Raw genomic sequence first — 18,891 nt, forward strand, 5'->3', positions numbered from 1 at the left:
GATTTTCTGTCCCACATTTGCTTCTCAAATTTCTTTTTCTCTTCCGCAGATTCTCCAAATCTCATCCCCGATAGTTAACTTGTCTATATTATATCCATATCTTCTAACCGATTTTGTAAACAACTATATGAAATCATATAACGCTTATCAACTTTATCATCTATATATTTGTAATAAGTATACTTTAAATTATGTATTCGTATTTTAATTTAATTTCCCGTACATGCATGAGTCTCCTGTATCATGTATTAGTGCATCAATTAGATAAAAATAAATTAAAATATGTGCATCAATCTCCCCGTCGTGCTCTCTCTCCCCTCCCGTGGTCTCTTTCCTCTACCTTCCTCTGGCCCTTCTGCCCTCCTTGTTAGTTGTTAGTTGTTTGCCCGATGCGGTCAGGATGGATTCCCCAACTCCAGCGGCGTTCGGGGGGCAGGGACAGCTTGGGGGCGGCTGTCGAGCTGGGAGCAGCAGGCGGTGGAGCGTAGAGCAGTTGCAAGAACTGCCGTCTGTAACAAATACGGAGAATTTTAATTCCCAGAGGCCCCACCACGCAGAGTCATTACACGATTCCGGACAAAGCCTCGTAAATCCAAATTACCCCCTTTGCTCCCGGGCAAATTGCAGAAACACCCTCCTCATTTCTCGCGGCGGCTACGGCGACACCGCAGATCTCCTCTCGCCCCTGGGCTCCGGCGACCTCGCTGGCCGTGTGAGCGGGAGAGATGGATCTGTGGAACAAGCTGCGGAGCCTGGATGCCTACCCGAAGGTGAACGAGGACTTCTACAGTCGCACCCTCTCCGGCGGCCTCATCACCATCGCCTCCTCCCTCGCTATCCTCCTCCTCTTCTTCTCAGAGATCCGTATGTTCCTTCTCCCTCTCCGCATATCCATCTCAGTTCCCTTTTAATTTTCGCTTTCTCTAGCAGCCTCATAGTTCGATCTCTTCATCTCATGTCGGAGGCCTTGCGTGCGGTCCGATCATTATATGTGCTCCGATGCGAAAAGCGAGTACGTTCTTGGCGGATTGAAACGTATGTATGCTTCGTGGCCATGTGGTTGGTTTGAATTGAAAATAGTGGGTAAAAATTCGTAATTCTATCATCATGATACATACATCTGAATCCCCGAATCGATTAGAGAAGTCTCGTGAGTAGGTTGCTGAAGGGTGGATGCGCTTGTTGCAAAGCGGGCGCCAGGGCGGCGCGTGGACTAGTTTGCAGCGGCAAATATGATCTACCGATTCTGCTTGTTGATTTTGGATGCTACTCCGTATATATGAGCTGGTGTCATCAGAGTCCCGGGTGTGACCTTCCATTGTCTAAAGAGTCCTGGGTGTGTGCGTGCCCTTTTTGTGTGTATGTGGTTAATTTCCGATCAGTTGATTTGGCTATGCTGTTATCGTGGTTGATTTTCCCCCCTCTTTCATTAGTATATAACTAGTAGAATTGGGTTCCCTTACTTATTGTATAAACATCCCTGTAGGCAAATACCCCCTCCGTTCCTAAATATTATAAGTCCTAATTTTGTCCTAAGTCAAAACACCTTCAAGTTTTGCCAAGTTTATAGAAAAAATTACTACGATCTACGATATCAAATGAGTATACTACTCCCTCCACCCCATATTAAGTGCCGAAATATTACATGTATCTAGATGTATTTTAGTATATAAATACGTCCATATTTAGACAAATTTGAGTCACTTGATATGGGACGGAGGAGTATGAAAACATGTATAATGAAAAATTTAATAAAACTAATTTGGAGTTTTAGATGTTGGTAGTTTTTTTTATATAAACTTGGTCAAACTTCAAGAAATTTGACTTAGGAAGAAGTTCTTATATTTAGGAACGGAGGGAGTAGGATTCAATTAGATTCTGGAACTCTTCATCATTTTGTTCTTATTACATATTTCATGAGTTTTAGATCAATATAAGGTGCAATGCCTTCTCATCTTATGACAGGACTAGACAAAGTCTTTTTAGCACCTTTCTTATTTCATATTATGCATTAGCTTACTGCTGTGTTATCTTATATGCAGGGCTGTATCTATATTCTGCTACAGAGAGTAAGCTCACAGTTGATACCTCAAGAGGGGAAAGGTTACATATCAATGTTAGTGCAAATGCTCAATTCTGTCATTCGGAACTTTCCATTTATCTGTCTTGGTGTTAATTTCACCTCTACAAGCTATTTAGCTTTTCAGAAAGCATGTCATCAGAATCTATATATGCTAAATCTCATGCTCTTTATCATTTCGGCTGCATTTCAGGCTAGTCTATAAGCCTATTTGTTGTGGATGTTAGTAGATTGTATCATGGCTGTGGTAGTTAAATTGCGACCGGCAAGAAGGCCAAGCATGGAACCATACTGCAGCAGCACGATATCACATGTTGTAGAAGGACATGCAGCAGCAAGCACACAGAAGGGAGCAGAGTCTTTTAGGAAATAGTATTGCATTAGGAAGTTCAGGATTAAAGGAATCTAATTCGTTAGGAAAGGTCGAGTGCCTAAACATCCGCTATATGAGGATACCATGTATCTAGGTCTGAGTCAAGCAAAAAAAACAAATGTACTCTCTCCAAATAATTTCTCATCTAGTCTGTCTATTTGGCACCCCACAGGCCACAGCCAATGCTGGCTTGCTATCTTCAGCACAGTAGTTACCTAGTTGTGGTTCTGGTTCCATAACACTACTTACCTTTAATTCTGAAAAATTCTGTAATTATTTGCTTCATGCACTCAAGACTGCCTTCATCTCTGCAACTCAATAAATAGTTAAGAATATTCTTAGATGTTGTAGTGATAGCCAGCTAGCTGAGAGTATTGCCAAGTTGTGTAAGCCCAGACCATATTTATCATTTCTTATGGGACACTTTCTGTTCTCTTGCATTGTTCTATTCTTTTGCTTTATTAACAAATGTGATCGCTTTTGCAGTTTGATGTTACATTCCCGGCTCTTCCTTGCTCTCTTGTTGCTATTGATACGATGGATGTCAGTGGAGAGCAACATTATGATATAGTATGTACAGACAGTTTTCAACAGTTTCATCCTTTCCTGTTTTGTTTTATATCCTGTGAAGTGTTTGCCGAGCTCTACTGCATATATCTGTTGTTTTGTCTGAGATGCTAAATGCCTACTTTGCAGAGACATGACATATTTAAGAAAAGAATAGATCATCTTGGTAATGTTATTGAATCAAGAAAAGACGGAGTTGGTTCCCCTAAGGTATGTTTTCCCAATTTAACTGAACTAGTTTATAAGTGAAACTGCTCTGGTTTTGTCTAATCCTTTATCATAATTGGAACTGATTATATTTTTGAACATTGCTAATTCAACATCCATGGAAATTGATTAATTCATAATATAATTAAACTGTCATGCAGGACACTTTCTATTTACTCTGAAAGATAGAAATGTAAGCGCAAATGGATTTTGATTTCATAGAGTTTGCATAGCAATTGATTGTGACTGTTCATGCTATGTTTTTCAAGAACCACGTAGGTTGAAATATCAAGTATTACTCCCTTATAAGGCATAGTTTGGTCAAGCACGGGGACCAAGCAGGGCATGCAATCGAGAATATAGTAGAGTTGCCATTCATAGTGTTGAAGTCTTAAAAATATGAGAAAGATTAGCTAGTGTGTTTGTTTACTCATAGATGTTGAAAGTGTAGATAATTGAAGAAAAGGAGAAAAAATGCCATTAAATTTGCAGGCACACCTTACATTTTGAAATTTGAAGCAATACTACAAGTCTTATGGAACCACAATAAAGAAATCAATTACACATTTGTAAATTCAGGCATGCTAGTGGCATGAAGTGACAGGTGTATTTTTCCTTATTTAATATAAATGACAAATATGCATATTAATATTAACGACCTTAAAGAGGGCTGGGAGAGAATAGAGAGGGAGAGCGAAGGGAAGGGAAGAGGATGTGGCAGGGAGAGGGGCATGAAAGAGATGTGAAGAGAGGGAGGGTGTGGCTGCTGCAGGCAATCCCCAACTCCCACTCTCACCCCTTACCCAACTGAGGAGCACTATACTCCGAAATGAGCCAGGTTGTAAGGTTTCTGTGACTGGATGGGCTTTCTGGATGTGGTAAGTTGTGGGCAGTAGCCCATCTCTCATAGTATTTTCTTAGGTTTTTCCTCTGTAATATGTGCGGTGTAAATGTTTTGGCAGCTGACTAGCTACTGACCGACTAGATCGATTAATCGTCCTACCAGCGGCCTAACTGCTTGTCACCTGCCACCGATTTCTCACCGACTAGTGACTTTCTGTACATTGGGTATATGAGGGTGGCACCAGAATGTATGAGTGTAGGTACATGATACTACCTCCGTTCCATAATTCTTGTCTCAAATTTGTCCAAAAATGGATGCATCTATTCCTAAAAAGTGTCTAAATACATGTAATATTTTGACAAGAATTATGGAACGGAGGGAGCACTGCCTAACTGCTTGTCACCTGCCAACCAATTGCTCACCGACTAGCGACTTTCTGAACATTGGGTTTATCAGGGTGGCACCTGAGTGTGCAAGTGTAGGTACATGATACTGTTCTTCCTTGACCTTGAACTCACTTTTGTGTCCTCTTTCTAGATTGAGAGACCATTGCAGAATCACGGTGGTAGGCTTGACCACAACGAGGCGTACTGCGGGTCTTGCTATGGTTCTGAAGAGGTGTGTGATGTCTCTATTGCATTGATACCGTCTTTACATCCATCTTATTTTCCCCACCCTTGCTAAGTCTATAACCTTACAATTTTATTGAAAAATATTGAAGACGTACTAATATAACACTTCCAATTGTACCAGTCAGACGATCAGTGTTGTAACTCATGTGAAGAAGTTCGTGATGCCTATCGGAAGAAAGGTTGGGCACTCACAAATGTTGAATCAATTGATCAGGTATTGAACAATCATTCTCCTCCACTTATATTTGATAGCACAATCTTGTTCATTTACATGGTTTTTAGGAAGAAAAAAAACTGTCTGTAGTTCCTCATAGTGACTTGTGATTCTCTTGTGTCCTTTCTCTGGTTATATGTGCTAAAAATGAAGTTGGTTATTAAAGCTATAAGTTGCAGCAGTAAAATTATAATTTTTGCAGTGAACCACATGTGGTAGAACATGAGCCTACTAATGTGTATGGTGTAAGTTGTGTTTCTTAATGACCTAACAGATTCATTATGGTGTAGTTAAGCTAGTAAGCATTCCTGTCGGCTATCAACAATGTGTCCATAAAAAATTATAAACATATAATACAGTGACTTCTGTGTTATTATTTGAAAGTTATATTCTACAATAAAAACCCAAGGTACTCCCGGGTGTAGTTACTCCCATGTTGAATATTCTACCATATGATAGAATATATTCTACTTTATCACTTTTAATAAATTCAGATACTATTTATAAGATACTTCAAAGCGAACTACATGAAAAAATTGCAAGTTGGCACGCAGTTTTTACTATGTTTTAGAAATGTCTTCATATTTGTATATACAATAAAGTATGTTAAAAAACTGCATATTCTACCTAAAAAGTAGAATATATTCTATGTTCTACATACTACATACTACATATACTACATTCTACATTCTCCCGATTGCGCTATATTCTCCCAAATTTGTGTGAAACATACGTGGGAGTAACTACACCCGGTAGTACGAAAAAGTCCATAAAAAATTCTGGTTGTGCTGCTTATTTTTAGTGTTTTATTTTTGTTTGCTCCAAAACTCGCGATACTTATTGAGTTATTGTTACTATTTTTTCATTACTTGGCATGCTCTTCAGTGCAAGAGAGAGGGCTTCGTTCAAAGGTTAAAAGATGAACAAGGCGAAGGTTGCAACATTCATGGATTTGTAGATGTCAATAAAGTAGCTGGGAATTTTCACTTTGCCCCAGGAAAACACTTGGACCAATCATTCAACTTCCTTCAAGATATGTTGAACTTTCAGCCAGAAAATTACAATGCAAGTACATTGATTTTTTTTTATTCATAGTGCTGAACCAATTATAGCATTGCACATAAACAACAACCTTTAATGGTCAATTACCCTCTTTCCCTGAAACAGATAAGTCACAAGATAAACAAACTGTCCTTTGGGAAAGAGTTCCCTGGTGTTGTCAATCCTCTTGATGGGTATGATACACTGCTTGGTCATCAATTTTTCAATTCAGGAAGCACAACATAAAGTTGTATCTCTTTGGTTCACAATTTCCATGTCCCTGATCCTCCTGAATATTTCAGTGTAGAGTGGAAACAGGAGCAGGCAACTGGGTTAACAGGAATGTACCAGTATTTTGTGAAGGTAACATTTTCATATCTAGTGATCATATTCCTTAATGTGCTCATTCATTATCACACTGTTGGGTATAGGAAGAGATGCCATCCTATCTGATTCAATTTTCCTTTATGCAGGTCGTTCCTACTATCTATACAGATATTAGGGGGCGAAAGATTCACTCAAATCAGGTGAGGATAGTGGTTTAAATGTTCCTGTTGTTAAGACAAAGTTTGTGGTTAACTCTTAACTTTCATTTGCAGTTTTCTGTGACAGAGCACTTTAGAGAAGCAATTGGCTTTCCTAGGCCTCCACCTGGTGTATATTTCTTCTATGAATTTTCACCAATTAAGGTTAGGAAAGGATACCTCCTGCTTTTATCAGCATTGAAGCTCTACCAATACTACTGCATAGTTCACAACTCTGTATATACTAGTGCAGTGCCCGTACATTGATACGAACTAATAAACCAGAGTACATGTTTAAAGAAGGGGAAATTGGCCACAGGACACCGTTATTTTCAGGCCTTTGCCGAAACACGTCGCCGGATTGCGCGTTAGCCCGGTACCATTACAATTCTGTGGTCATTTGCTAAAAGGCTTAAAGCAGAAAGTTTGACTTTTTCACAAGAAATTGCCATCGTACCTCCAGAATTTTTCTAAACATGTGTTCAATCTGGAATATATGCCTGCACTAATTGATTTTGTGAACGTTTATGGTTTGACTTGAGGCTAAATGCCGACCAATTTTGTAATCAAATAATATCCAAAATTGACACCTATGCACTGCCTTTTAGGGCCAAATTTCAATTAGACAAAATTTTTTTTGGGTTCAAAACCACCATCCTGCCAAGAAAAAAACGTCATCCGGAGGTAAAATGTCAAACTTTTTCCCTTTTGGGTCAGGCGGTGTGTTGTGGCAAATGACCACAAAATTGTAACGGTACTAGGCAAAGACGCAATCCGGTGGCAAAGTCCGGAAAATAACGGTGTCATGTGGCCAATTTTCCAAGAATGTTGTATTATCATTTTCTGTTTCAAATCAAATACTGTCTATCTCATCTCAACGGTGTTTGCCAAATCAATCGTGGCATCGTCTGAATGTGATGGACCGCCGCCACCATAAGAGTAAAGATAATAAGTATTATATCTGGGCTGTATAGCTATATGCTAAAACAGGTGAAGCATAGCATTTAATTATTGAAATGGCACCTCAGTTTCTCTTTATCATGTTAGTCCCTTTTCGAGAACAATGTAGCAGTCACCATCTTGTACAAGTACATTGGCCATCCTCAAAATTAAAGTCACTGAGTTTGTCTGATTTCTTTGCCAGGTTGATTTTACTGAAGAAAATACATCGCTTCTTCACTTCCTGACAAACATCTGTGCTATTGTTGGAGGTCTGTCATGAACTTGTAACTATTTGTTGGTGCTGTTCAGGATAAATATGTTTTTGCATGTGTGCGGGGTAAAATTGCTAACCTCGTTCATACATCTTGATTCTCACAGGCATATTCACTGTGGCTGGCATAATAGATTCTTTTGTCTACCATGGCCATCGCGCGATCAAGAAAAAGATGGAGATCGGAAAGCTTGGATAATTCCAATATGAGCATATAGTATCCAGTAGGACGATAGCCACAAATTGAGTTAACATTTGCTTGCCCTGAAAAGGAGTGAAGGAAGAGAGCTCAGGAGGAATTTTGTTCAATCTTGTAATACCACTTGTACTCTACATTTGCTAATTATTTGATCCCAGGCCGTAGACGTTTCTTATGTAAGCTAGAGTCGCAATGTTTGCCTTATAGGTCAAGTCTACTGTAACATACTCAACCTTGTTGAAAAACTCTACTTTGCTCCTTCCCGTCGTGCCATACTCCTTTTCTTCGGTATATACTTCATGGTTCATGCGGAAGTCGTTTCGTGCTTTGCTTGGGAGAAGAGGCTGCTGCACAGCTGCAGTGCTGCGCACGCATCGGCCGGGCGCTTTGGCCCGATCGTCCGTGAGATTCCGGGGAGAAGGACGTGCCATGGGCTCATGCGTGGCCGATTCCCCCCACACATCGCCGGCAGGAAAAGCCCCCCATGGCCCCATCACATCATCGTCCTAGCCTTTTCCACCTCAGAGCGAGAGGAAAGAAACCGGAGGGGGACGAGACAACGAGAACGGGAGAACGGGTGGATACGGACGGGGACAGGCAGGCCAGGCCACCCTTAATTGCGTGAGGGGAGGGGGGGAATGTGCTGAAGTCCCTGGCCGCCAAAGGCCCGGACACGACGAATATATCCCCAAAGTTGGATTTCATCGACAGTGATGCGAGCGATCGCTCTGTCGGAGCAACTGCTCCGGCGAGGCAGCGTGCGTTGCTTATGCAGTGTCAGTGTGTGCGTGTGTGGGTGGAGTGTCCCGGTCGGATCAATCAATGGGGCACCACATTTTAGTGGCAAAAGGATGTCTCTGGACACGACGCCTAGAAGCAGCACGAGTGTATTGGATGCATGTACGTACCACGTATGTGTTCCAGGGAGTACTGCTAACTTTGCAAGGTTATGGCGACTCCTACGTATAGAGTGTTCAGATCGACGTACGCATGGATTGATGGAATGGAAAAGATCAGGAAGACTTCAATGGGGAGCAAAAAGGGGCTATTATTCGGAAAAAGCGAAAGGAGAAAGCGTCGAGAGGGCGTGTAGTAGACTTATATATCATAAATAAACGATACGCTCTTAGGACAGGAGCGTGGCAAGCTCGTCGTATCGTATGGGACTACGGTCTATATAGGGTGTTACGTCACACGGCCTGTCATTGTCTGCTCCGTTCTGTAGTAGAGGTTCTCATGTCCTCATATTCGATCATAAGAGCATTGGCGGAAATTAAATGCATATATAAGCCGTTCGGTGATCCGTTTAAAAACCATCTCGTACGTGATGCTTCTATATTAATGCGTGGTCATGGGCGTGAAATATTCCTGTTTAAAGATTCAGAGACGACAGCGTCTCGCCGAGTGTGATTGTTTGCTCGAGAAGGCCGGAGGAGTTAATTAATCTACAGAAAAGAAAAGTTTTCTTTCGCCTGATGACGACAGCTGGTGTTTAAATAGCACCAGTGGTACGAGAGGTTTTAATTAAGGAATGTGTTCTTTTGAATAATTAGGGAATATGTGATGTTGCTTTAGAAGCTTGAAAGCTCAATAGGGCCGATCAGGCCCGGGAATTACTGGCGTGGGCCATGTCCCTGTCCCTGTTAGTGGACAAGATGGTTCTCTTTCGATTTCTCTCTGCCAGTGACTCAGTGGTAGTGTTCTAACGTCCAATACTCAAGCAATAGACTATGAGCGATTTCACAAGGAATGGCGCACAATTTGAACTTTGACCAACAATTAAAACAATAATATGTACATTATGTGTTATAAATTTTGTATCATTGGAAACATTTTCTAAATACGAATCCAATGATATTATTTTTTAGCACGTACTCCTCGTATGATTAGTCTAATTGTTGGTCAAAACAAAATTTTGAAATACATGCGCTCCATTCTTTATGAAAAGGAGGGATTACTTATGTTCCTAAATATAAGATGTTATAACTTTGTCATAAGTAAAACTTCTACAAGTTAGATCAAGGTTATAGAAAAATGTAACGATATATACAGTATTAAATATGATTTTGTTATTTCTAAGGAGACTAAGGAATAATTGTTTCTAAGTCGATTCCAACAACTGTCGGATTCAATCACGGGGGGTTTCTTTCTAGCTTTGCCCCCCTTTTTCCAAAACTAGTTGTACTCTTTCTCTACTTAATTGAACGGCAGATATCCTGCCATTTTCCTCTAAAAAAAAGATTCGTGCAAGGTTTACGCAAATACAAAGTATTAAAAAATCTTAATCGGATGGCTATGATTGCTGAATAGGAAATAACTATTTCTAAGTCACTGACAAAATAGACACTCCCTATTAAACAAGTATATTATGAAAATACATATCACGACATATTTAATAAAATAATCTAAAGTTATAAATGTTGGTAGATTTTTCTATAAATTTGGTCAAATTTAAAAGGCTTGACTTAAGACTAAACTAAAAATATTATATATTTAGGAATGGAGGGAGTAGTTTGTTAATTCATACCCATGGTAGCATCTAATGAAATCTTCCGTTTTCTTAAAAAAAGTTAAAAGATTTAGAAGCTAAAAACACCTTTCGGGATAGTGAAACATGTTCTCCCTCTTCATTTCAATGTCCTGAACTTGTTTTTGACGGAACGATCATGTATCCTTCTTTTAAGATCATTTGAACTTTCAAGATTATCCCCCCCCCCCCCCCCCCAAAAAAAAACTTGCAAGATTCATATGATTTTATCCATTTTAGAAACATTGACGCACACACATCATCACATGCACAAAGCTTCTATAAAACCAAGAATCACGGGATTTTTGTGAAGTCCATCTAGCTATTGACATATTTTGATCAGAAGCAACCTACATGTTGCATAAGTGATAGATTCAATTACTTTGTGCGAGAAGATTATAGCTCCATTATGGCTAGTTCTTTTCCATCCTTTTGATTTCATCTTGCTGCTTTTCTTTTCCATCGTTCATGTGAAGTCAGAAGTAAAGCGTGCCTACGCACGTGGTACGACGCAATGCACCCTCACAAATTAAGCAAAGTAAACCGATCCTTAAAACGAAAGAAAACAAGACGAGATCGATCTTGATTAATCGGTAAGGCAGGCCCCAAACCCCTTTTCAACAAAGCACACTCAAACCCAAGCCAACGAAACGGTATTTCGTGCAATAATCAAATCAAAACCTCAGCGTGGAGAGTGTATAAGCCTTGCTTTGCAAGTGGGTAATGAAACTAACAACGGGGCTGCCCGCAAGCCGCAACGGCACGCACGTACTGCCAACGGTAAGACCAGCGACGCCACGCTGGACAACAAATTATTTTTGCTTCTCCGGAGATACGGATTAGACTAGTTTATTTGCCCATATGGAGGACTAATATTCCCTTCCCCATCCTCACACCGATGCATATGCAGCCGTGTTTAATTACTAGGGAAAATTAACGTTGACCCGGTGGCCTCAGACCTGGACATGTCTGGATAATGCTCGCATCCTCACATGACGATCCCAGACGACCGTTGAAGTGCTCGGCTACCTTGGATCCATCATGCATAATACTCCTATGTTCTTCGTGCATAGACAGTCCAGACAATGAATTCGCGCTCTGGTTCTGAATTCTCCTCACCTAATACATGTCTGCATTTTCTTTTTCTTTGTGGGGAATCATGCTTGCGATTTGATTGATGGTATAGTGTGTTAATAATGTTAAGTAGTAACAGCATCGTGATGGTGATCCTTGTTCCGGATTTGTGTGCCGAATCATAGCTGCGGCTTTGTCTTACCCTTGGAATGGACTCCATCAAGGATCACATCAAAGGCCATAAGACAAGGACATGAGAAAAGCGATTGGCCTTTAACCCAACCACCGTCCCAGAAGCCGTAGAATGTTTCTTTTGCTAATTTCATTTGCACCACACTTGCGGAAAACTAATCCTTAATTGCTATAGAATGCATATCAACAGAGTGTACTGTCGCTTACCTTTTCTTCCGTGATAACCTATTTTTGCCTCGCACTCCTCCACCAGCTCCTCCATAACGGACCGGATTAATCTAATCAAGGATCACAGCTAAGCTGCCCCATTATCAGGAAAATGGAAACTGCCTCTGAAGAAGCAATTTCACATAAATTTTTAGTACTTCATGCTTCACCTAACGCGAAACTGCACAATGTTTATCCAACCAACAATTCACTAGCAGTAGTTGGTAACCGTGGACAAGGAGAATTAATGCAAATTGGTTGACAAGCCAAGGAATCAAACAGCTGGAAAACATGTGTCCTTTTTGTTAACCCCTTCCCTAATTGCGACACACATGTCGTCTAGTCACGATGATGCATGAAAAACTCAGCAAAGCATGCATTATCATTCTAAATTTTTCAATTTTTGGTACACTAAGAATGGGGGATCGATAAGTCAAGGACAGTGCCACTAGTAGCCGTTGGGAGGGCTATAAATATAAATCAACAGGAATTAGAGCGAGAATTCCACATGTTTTGCAACTCTTGGGAGACAGTCCAGATGAGGGCATCTCAACTGCCTCCCAGCATTTTGACACTGTCATCATCTTCTTCTGTCAATAATGGAGTGGATTATACAGTATGCACCCCAGAATAGATTTAGTCTGACGTGCAGATGCACAAGAATGTGCAGTATAGATTAAGAAATCCGATCCAGAATGCTGCGCTTACCGTACTGCTGTTATAGTATAGATTAAGGAAAGCTTATCCGGGACACTAAGTAACTTGTAAGCTGGCATTATACTTTAGGAGGAGTAGTTCGTCTCAATTGGGGAGAGTCAAGAGAGTGCAAGAGAGAAGCATGCGACAAGAGACTGCATATGGTCGCCATATTATGGTGATAGATGTCAACAACAGGGTTACTATAGTTGACAATAGGGTAGAAATCAGCACACATTATATCTTGTTTTTCCAGAGAGTTTTGGATGCAGCAAAATGTACATTGAGAGAAAATGTATTGATGGAAATAAACTTTTCTTGGCCTCTCAGGCCTTGTTCTTTCTTTGTTTCCTTCTTTCTTCTCGATCCTCCCTAGGAACGAGTGCTTGTACGGTTCTTTTTCTCTCTAATCGAATGACGGAAGCGACCGTCTTTTCCTTAAAAAAAAAAGTACAGAGGGCAGGGGGCGTGTTCTCTTGGTTATTCTAAGCAAAGGGGACAATACTTATTGGCTAGTAGATAGGCTACTGCTTTTTGTCACCTATTCATAGATCACAGGTGACACTCACAATGAAGCGTTCCAAGATGAACATGAAGCACAAAGCAATTTTATGGATTTCTTTCTTACCCACTTTACTATCTAAGCAATTTTATGGATTTTTTTAGGAAAGTCTTGTCTTTAAATTTAGTGAGTCATAGGAATTACTCTGCTTGGTAAAGAATTACTCTGAGAGGCACAGTACTGGATTGATAATGCTGATGTTACTTCACTCCATCCATTCATTCATCGATCAGATTCAGATCACCACAACAAAATGAAGCTGGCGATTATTGCTGCGAGGGTACTAAGGCAGTAACGAAGAAGAATTAAGGGGGCATGGCATGACATGATCGCTGCTGTTACAAGGAGGAACACCTCAGCGTGGCTGAAAAGGAGCAGAGCAATCTGGCGCGCACAAGGTCTAGAATCCGTTCATCTCTAGCAGGTAGGTTCGGCGCTTGCTGAGCGCCCACACGGCCTCCCTGTAGGGCCCATCGAAGGCGTCGGCAACGAACTCGTCGAGCTCCTTCCGCCCCCCGCCTCCGATGCCGCCGGTCTCGCCGACGGGCTTGATGACGACGAGCGTTGCGCCCTGGATCCTGGTCCCGTCCGAGAGCTCCAGCATCGGCGCGTAGCGGAGCTTCATGTTGCAGGCGGGCACCTGCGTGCGGTTTGCGGCTGCCGCCGCGGCGAGCGGCTTGTCCGTGAACTCCTTGAGCTGGGCGCGCTCCATGCAGAGCATGCCCTGTCCGTGCGCGTCCGTGAGCTCGACGCGCTCCAGGGTTGGGTGCTCCTTGACGATCTCGCGGAGGAGGTAGTGCCTGGTGGCCGCGGCGATGAGCGAGCTGATGGTCCAGACGACGCGCAGCTTGAGCCCGCCGTTGGTGTAGAAGGACTCCGGTATGCTCCCGTTGCTGTTGTTGTTGTTGGTGTCGTCGTCGTGGTCGGCTGGGGGATGCGCGTGGGCGTGGGCGTGGCGGTCGAGCTTGGTGCCGCCGAGGATGACGCAGGTCTGGAGGGTGCTGCCGAAGACGGCCTTCCACTTGAGGAGCACGCCGTCGTCGGTGCCGACGTCGGACACGGGGAGCTCCATGCGGAGGTTGCGGATACTGCTGAAGTTCTTGAGCACCTGGGCCGGGGAGTGGTGCGGCGGCGGCGCGTGCTTGCCGTTGCCGATGCCGCCCGCGGCGTGCTTGCCGTCGCAGTGGCCGAAGGGCTTGAGCACGGCCTGGAACACGGCCTTGAGGAGGTGGGAGAGCACGCCCCCGCGCTGCTGCCGCGGGACGCCCAGCGCGTCCCCGCCCTCGGCGCCGCCGTCGGTGATGACGCGGTCGATCCGGAGGCAGGCGTCGTCGACGAGCGGCACGAGCGCGTTGAAGCGGCGCGACACGGCGGAGCAGCGCCCCAGCGAGCGCGCGTCGGCGAGCTTGTTGAAGATGAGGAGCACCAGCGAGTCCGGCACGCTGTCGAAGTGGTCCTCCCCTTCTTCCAGTTCCGGCAGGAGGAGGTCCTCCGCGAACACACGGTGCCTCGACTGCATTCTCGATCGGCCGGGGAGGTCCTGAGGGAGGAGCTTCTTCTTCAATCGATCAGGAGTAGGTGAGGGCAGCAGCAGGAGGAGGAGGGAGGAGGGTGATGGCGAGTAATGGATGGCGAGGGAGAGAGGGGCTTATAAAGGAGCGGAGGCGCGCGCAGAGAGGGAAGGGCATTCAAGGGAGGGACCTTTTGTTAACTCCATGACTCGCTGTCGGGCAGGGCGTCCCCCCCTAATCATACCGTTAGAGCCAGCAGCAAAGCAGGACAGACCTTACAGTATTTTCTTCTTCTTCTTCTTCTTCTTCTGCCCCCAAAAATCTTCTTCTCCTCTCTTAATAGCCGAGCTGATCCTACCACTGTTAGCTTCCTCTATTTTAATCAACCTTCTCCGTCATCTAGACCATTTCTTAGTACTAGCACTATTAGCTTAACGGCAAGTCGGCAACGGTACAATCGGCTGCGATTCTTCATCTTACCAAGGTCAAAAAAATAAAATAAAATAAATGGTGCCTCTATGACAGCTCAATTGACGGGCGAGTTTACCGCACTAGAAGAGCTAGAGCCTGGCAACGGCGCTAGCGTTGCTTCGCTGCTGCTAGGCGGAGGCGCAACAAAATCTATGAGATCGGCTGGAGAGCCACTTTCAGGGGATAAAGAAGCATCCTTCATGCAATAATCAAAAGAAATGAGAGATCCGACGATGCTGCACTGGAAAAAACGGGTACACTTGTTGTTGTTATTCTATCGCACCTGCTACTGAGTACTGACTGTCCTTTGGTACGAGTAAAATTGGCAGTGAAAAGGCACCTAAGCGGTGCCAGTACGTACGACGATGTGTACAAAATCGTGCAGCTTCAGTTTTTCCTTTTCTTGACACATGAAAACCGTGCGCGGCTGGCTGTCAGCTCGTTTCTTGGGCTGAGGAGTACCATACGTATATCCAGCAAAAGAGGACCTGCTTTTTGTCGTGACCGGTTTACCAGGGAGGCACATACATACGGCTCGCTCGCTCGGGCAGTCCCAAGCACGGACATGTATAGAGCGTGACGACTTGCCTTGAGAAAAACCCCAACTGCTTTACCAACCAATGGATGGATGTAAACCAAGGCCGTCAGCAGTACATATATTTACACAGTGTTGCATTCTTCCCTCATGAGATTATTCGCATTAATTTCTTAGCAGTCAAGTGTACATTTACACCGTTGTAGTAGTACTGTACTACGTCTCCTCGTGGTCCTTCGTCCTTAATTTGCTCCTCGTGTCATAAAAAGCGGCGACGGCGTACCAGTCTGATACTCTGATGAGAAGAGGTTTGCAGTTATTTTGCGCTGTTTTAGGCTACTACTACTAGGCTGTTTAACGCCACCTGCTGATTATGAGTAGGTGGACACCGTGACTAGGCGCGCCTACGACGTATCCTATCTTAGCTAATTAGGCTATACTACAGAAATCTCGTCCTGGAAGAGAAGTTGGTCAAGAGGCCCATGTGCCATTCAAAGTTTCTCTTTTTCTTGTACGACATATAGTAGCAACGTTGGATGCCAGAGTCTTCAGCATTGCAATCTGATGCCCCAGCGATCTGCAACTAAGTGCCATACTGTATTTGGGAGGACATTATCTGCTTAACCGATTGAACCATTCTTCTGTCCCCTGAAGTCCTGAATCTCCGGTGTTAGAGCGTGAGTTAGTTGGGTTCGATTAATCTTAGGGCAAAACATGTAGAATACCATTACCATATATCACCACACCTACAGAATAATACTGTAAGAAACAAAAAGAGAACCTATAAGCTAGTAACACGCCCGTGGACGAATATGTTGCGCTGTTGGCGTTGCGCACACACACACGCCCGTGGACGGCAATCATAATGTGATGCAATGGTATCATGCGTATGTTAGGTCACTGATCAGGAGTTGTATATCTATATGGTGTCCACCCTGGTATATATGTGTATATGTATGATTGATTGGAAGCCATGGAAGAGGGGAGCATCATAATCACACTACACTTGCATATGATTGCCCTATCAGTCATGAACTGCCCCGTGCCCGTGCTCATATATATGCATATACTACGCCTACAATATAGCTGCTACAACCGAACAGTGTGCAGTTTTTAAACTGTGCGCATGGGGTGTTTGATGCCATGTTGCTGCCAACTAGCTAAGCTACGCTCGCCCAAAATCATGCACGGTGATGGTGCCTGTCTCCTAAAGTCGGCAGGCATCGATCGGCCCGGAAAGGGGAAGGAAGGAAGGAAGGAAGAGTTCAGAAAATTAAAATGGTCGATGTTGATCGAGTTCATGCATCATGCATGGATATGGGAATCGAAAAACCAATCAGGTCTATATCACTTATTGTTGGAGCTGTAGCATTATTTTACAAAATGGCCTGTTGGGGAGCCTGCATTGCTTTCGCTCTGTTGTGCTGCTGGCAGCGCACCTAATTATATTCGATTCCATGGAGAGTTGGACATATGCAGGGATGAAAGGAGAAAACCTTTCTGGGGTTGTTTCAGTGCGCTATCAACTGTACCGAAAGCCCAAGCTTTACAAACCAAAAATCTAATCGAGGGGTAGCCACATTTTCACTCTCAAGAAGGAGAGAGAGAAAGTCACATCGTACTATCTCTACGGATAGCTCTTTTTATATAGTGAAAAAAAGTTGTACCGCCGAGTGAGGAGTCTGCTTAGAATAACTCCATGTTTATTACAAGTTGATACTTTTCATGGGATGGATAGATATACCAAATATCTATAGGATGAACCTACTATATATCCCTTTGCTTCCTAGCCTCAATAAATGGTCTATCAGACAAACACCTTGTACAAGCATATACTTCATGCAATTATAATATGCGCATGATCCAGATAGAAATGTCTTCACTCCCCAACTCTACGACTTCCCCCCTCGATCAGAACCAGAGTGATTTTATCTGAAATGCCACCCATGAAAATGTCCACTTTTTTTTAGGGAATGAAAATGTCCACTTGGACGCACAGATGATTGATTAATTTAGTGTCATCTCACAAATCAGACTTCTTAGGAAAAGATTAATAAAAGGACCAGGAATAGTGGAAAAGCCAGGGACACACTATTTCATCACATTTATCTGCATCCTTAGAAATAGGGTATTGCCCCAACAACATGCTTTAATCATGATTTAGTAATACTTTTGCTTTTCTTGAATTTCATTATATTTTGCAGTCCCCTTCTCTTCTGAATTATCGTACATTTGATTTCTATTTTTTCATTCTTATGCACTCCTTATTTTCCTAATGGGTTCTCCAATTTTCTTATGTCAAGACTTGACCCAAGAGTTGTGATTCAGTGAAGCAAACCCCAAGATTTTTTGCTTCATTGAAACCCTAGTTACAAAAGGTGTGGTTTCTTGAAATTTACTCTTAATTTTTTTTCGGGGGAATTTACTCTTAGTTTGACCAGGAAAAATAAGCTTTATTAATCGTGCTTTGGGAGTGCATATACAAATATGAAGAGATGGAGAGAGCACTGAATAAAAAGTTGTCCTGTAAATGAGAAGTTCACCTGCACGTAGGAGCATGCAGCAGATAGGTCTAGCAATCGTGTATGAAACCCGTTCGAATTGATGCACAGGTAAAGCACACTGAGAGTTATCCTTGATGTCGACAAGGAACGTGCGCCATATTCGGCAGTACTTGCAATAACTTTGACATTTATATCCACGAGCGAGCGCTCCAACATTTTGCAGCAAACAATGAAACCCAGGCCCCTCCTATTTACGCGGCGAATACAAAAAGGAAAACCAAACCAGGTCCAGTCTACTACGCCCCTTTGGTTCGATTCGATCTACTACTCCACTGCTGAGTTTAGATCGATCAGAGAAAATATCTATGGCCAAGTACGGTCCTGCGGGAAGACACGATCAACACGGAACAAACAGATCGCCGTAAATCTCTCGAGCGGCCCGGTCCCCCGGTCTCCGCCGTTCCGAGGGGTGGAAACAGAGGTCGACGCCGGGTGGTTGAGTCCTTGATGGTGGCCGCCGCGCTAGCAGAGCAGCGCAAGAGGGCTCCAGTCCAGATTTGGGCGGAGCTGCCTCCACATGACGCGCGAACCCGAAGGATAACGTACGCTGCGCACTCTCCTCTCCAGATTGGGGGATTTGGGAGCGGAGTGCCGGGGCCCTGCCTGTCCTCGTGGACACCCCATGTGAGGGGGATCGTGTGCGCCTCTGCTCTGCTCT

At 43.4% G+C, this 18,891-nt stretch overlaps 2 protein-coding genes across 2 annotated transcripts; one reads left to right on the forward strand and one right to left on the reverse strand.

Annotated features, from left to right (window-relative positions):
- The first annotated feature begins 585 nt into the window (after positions 1-585).
- LOC100843594 (endoplasmic reticulum-Golgi intermediate compartment protein 3) lies at positions 586-8,154 on the forward strand. Its single transcript, XM_003557978.4, has 13 exons — positions 586-864; positions 2,043-2,116; positions 2,940-3,023; positions 3,150-3,230; positions 4,609-4,689; positions 4,825-4,917; positions 5,803-5,982; positions 6,085-6,152; positions 6,261-6,321; positions 6,432-6,485; positions 6,558-6,647; positions 7,627-7,693; positions 7,803-8,154. The coding sequence occupies exons 1-13, from the start codon at positions 726-728 to the stop codon at positions 7,892-7,894; spliced, it is 1,164 nt and encodes a 387-aa protein (XP_003558026.1). The 5' UTR covers positions 586-725; the 3' UTR covers positions 7,895-8,154.
- A 5,179-nt stretch (positions 8,155-13,333) lies between these two features.
- On the reverse strand, positions 13,334-14,966 carry LOC100844205 (F-box protein At5g46170). The gene has a single exon (XM_003557980.4). It carries the CDS (start codon positions 14,669-14,671, stop codon positions 13,553-13,555), a length of 1,119 nt encoding a protein of 372 aa, XP_003558028.1. The 5' UTR covers positions 14,672-14,966; the 3' UTR covers positions 13,334-13,552.
- Positions 14,967-18,891: the final 3,925 nt, after the last annotated feature.

The sequence above is a fragment of the Brachypodium distachyon genome, chromosome 1 (assembly GCF_000005505.3).
Source record: "Brachypodium distachyon strain Bd21 chromosome 1, Brachypodium_distachyon_v3.0, whole genome shotgun sequence".
NCBI classification, from domain to species: domain Eukaryota; kingdom Viridiplantae; phylum Streptophyta; class Magnoliopsida; order Poales; family Poaceae; genus Brachypodium; species Brachypodium distachyon.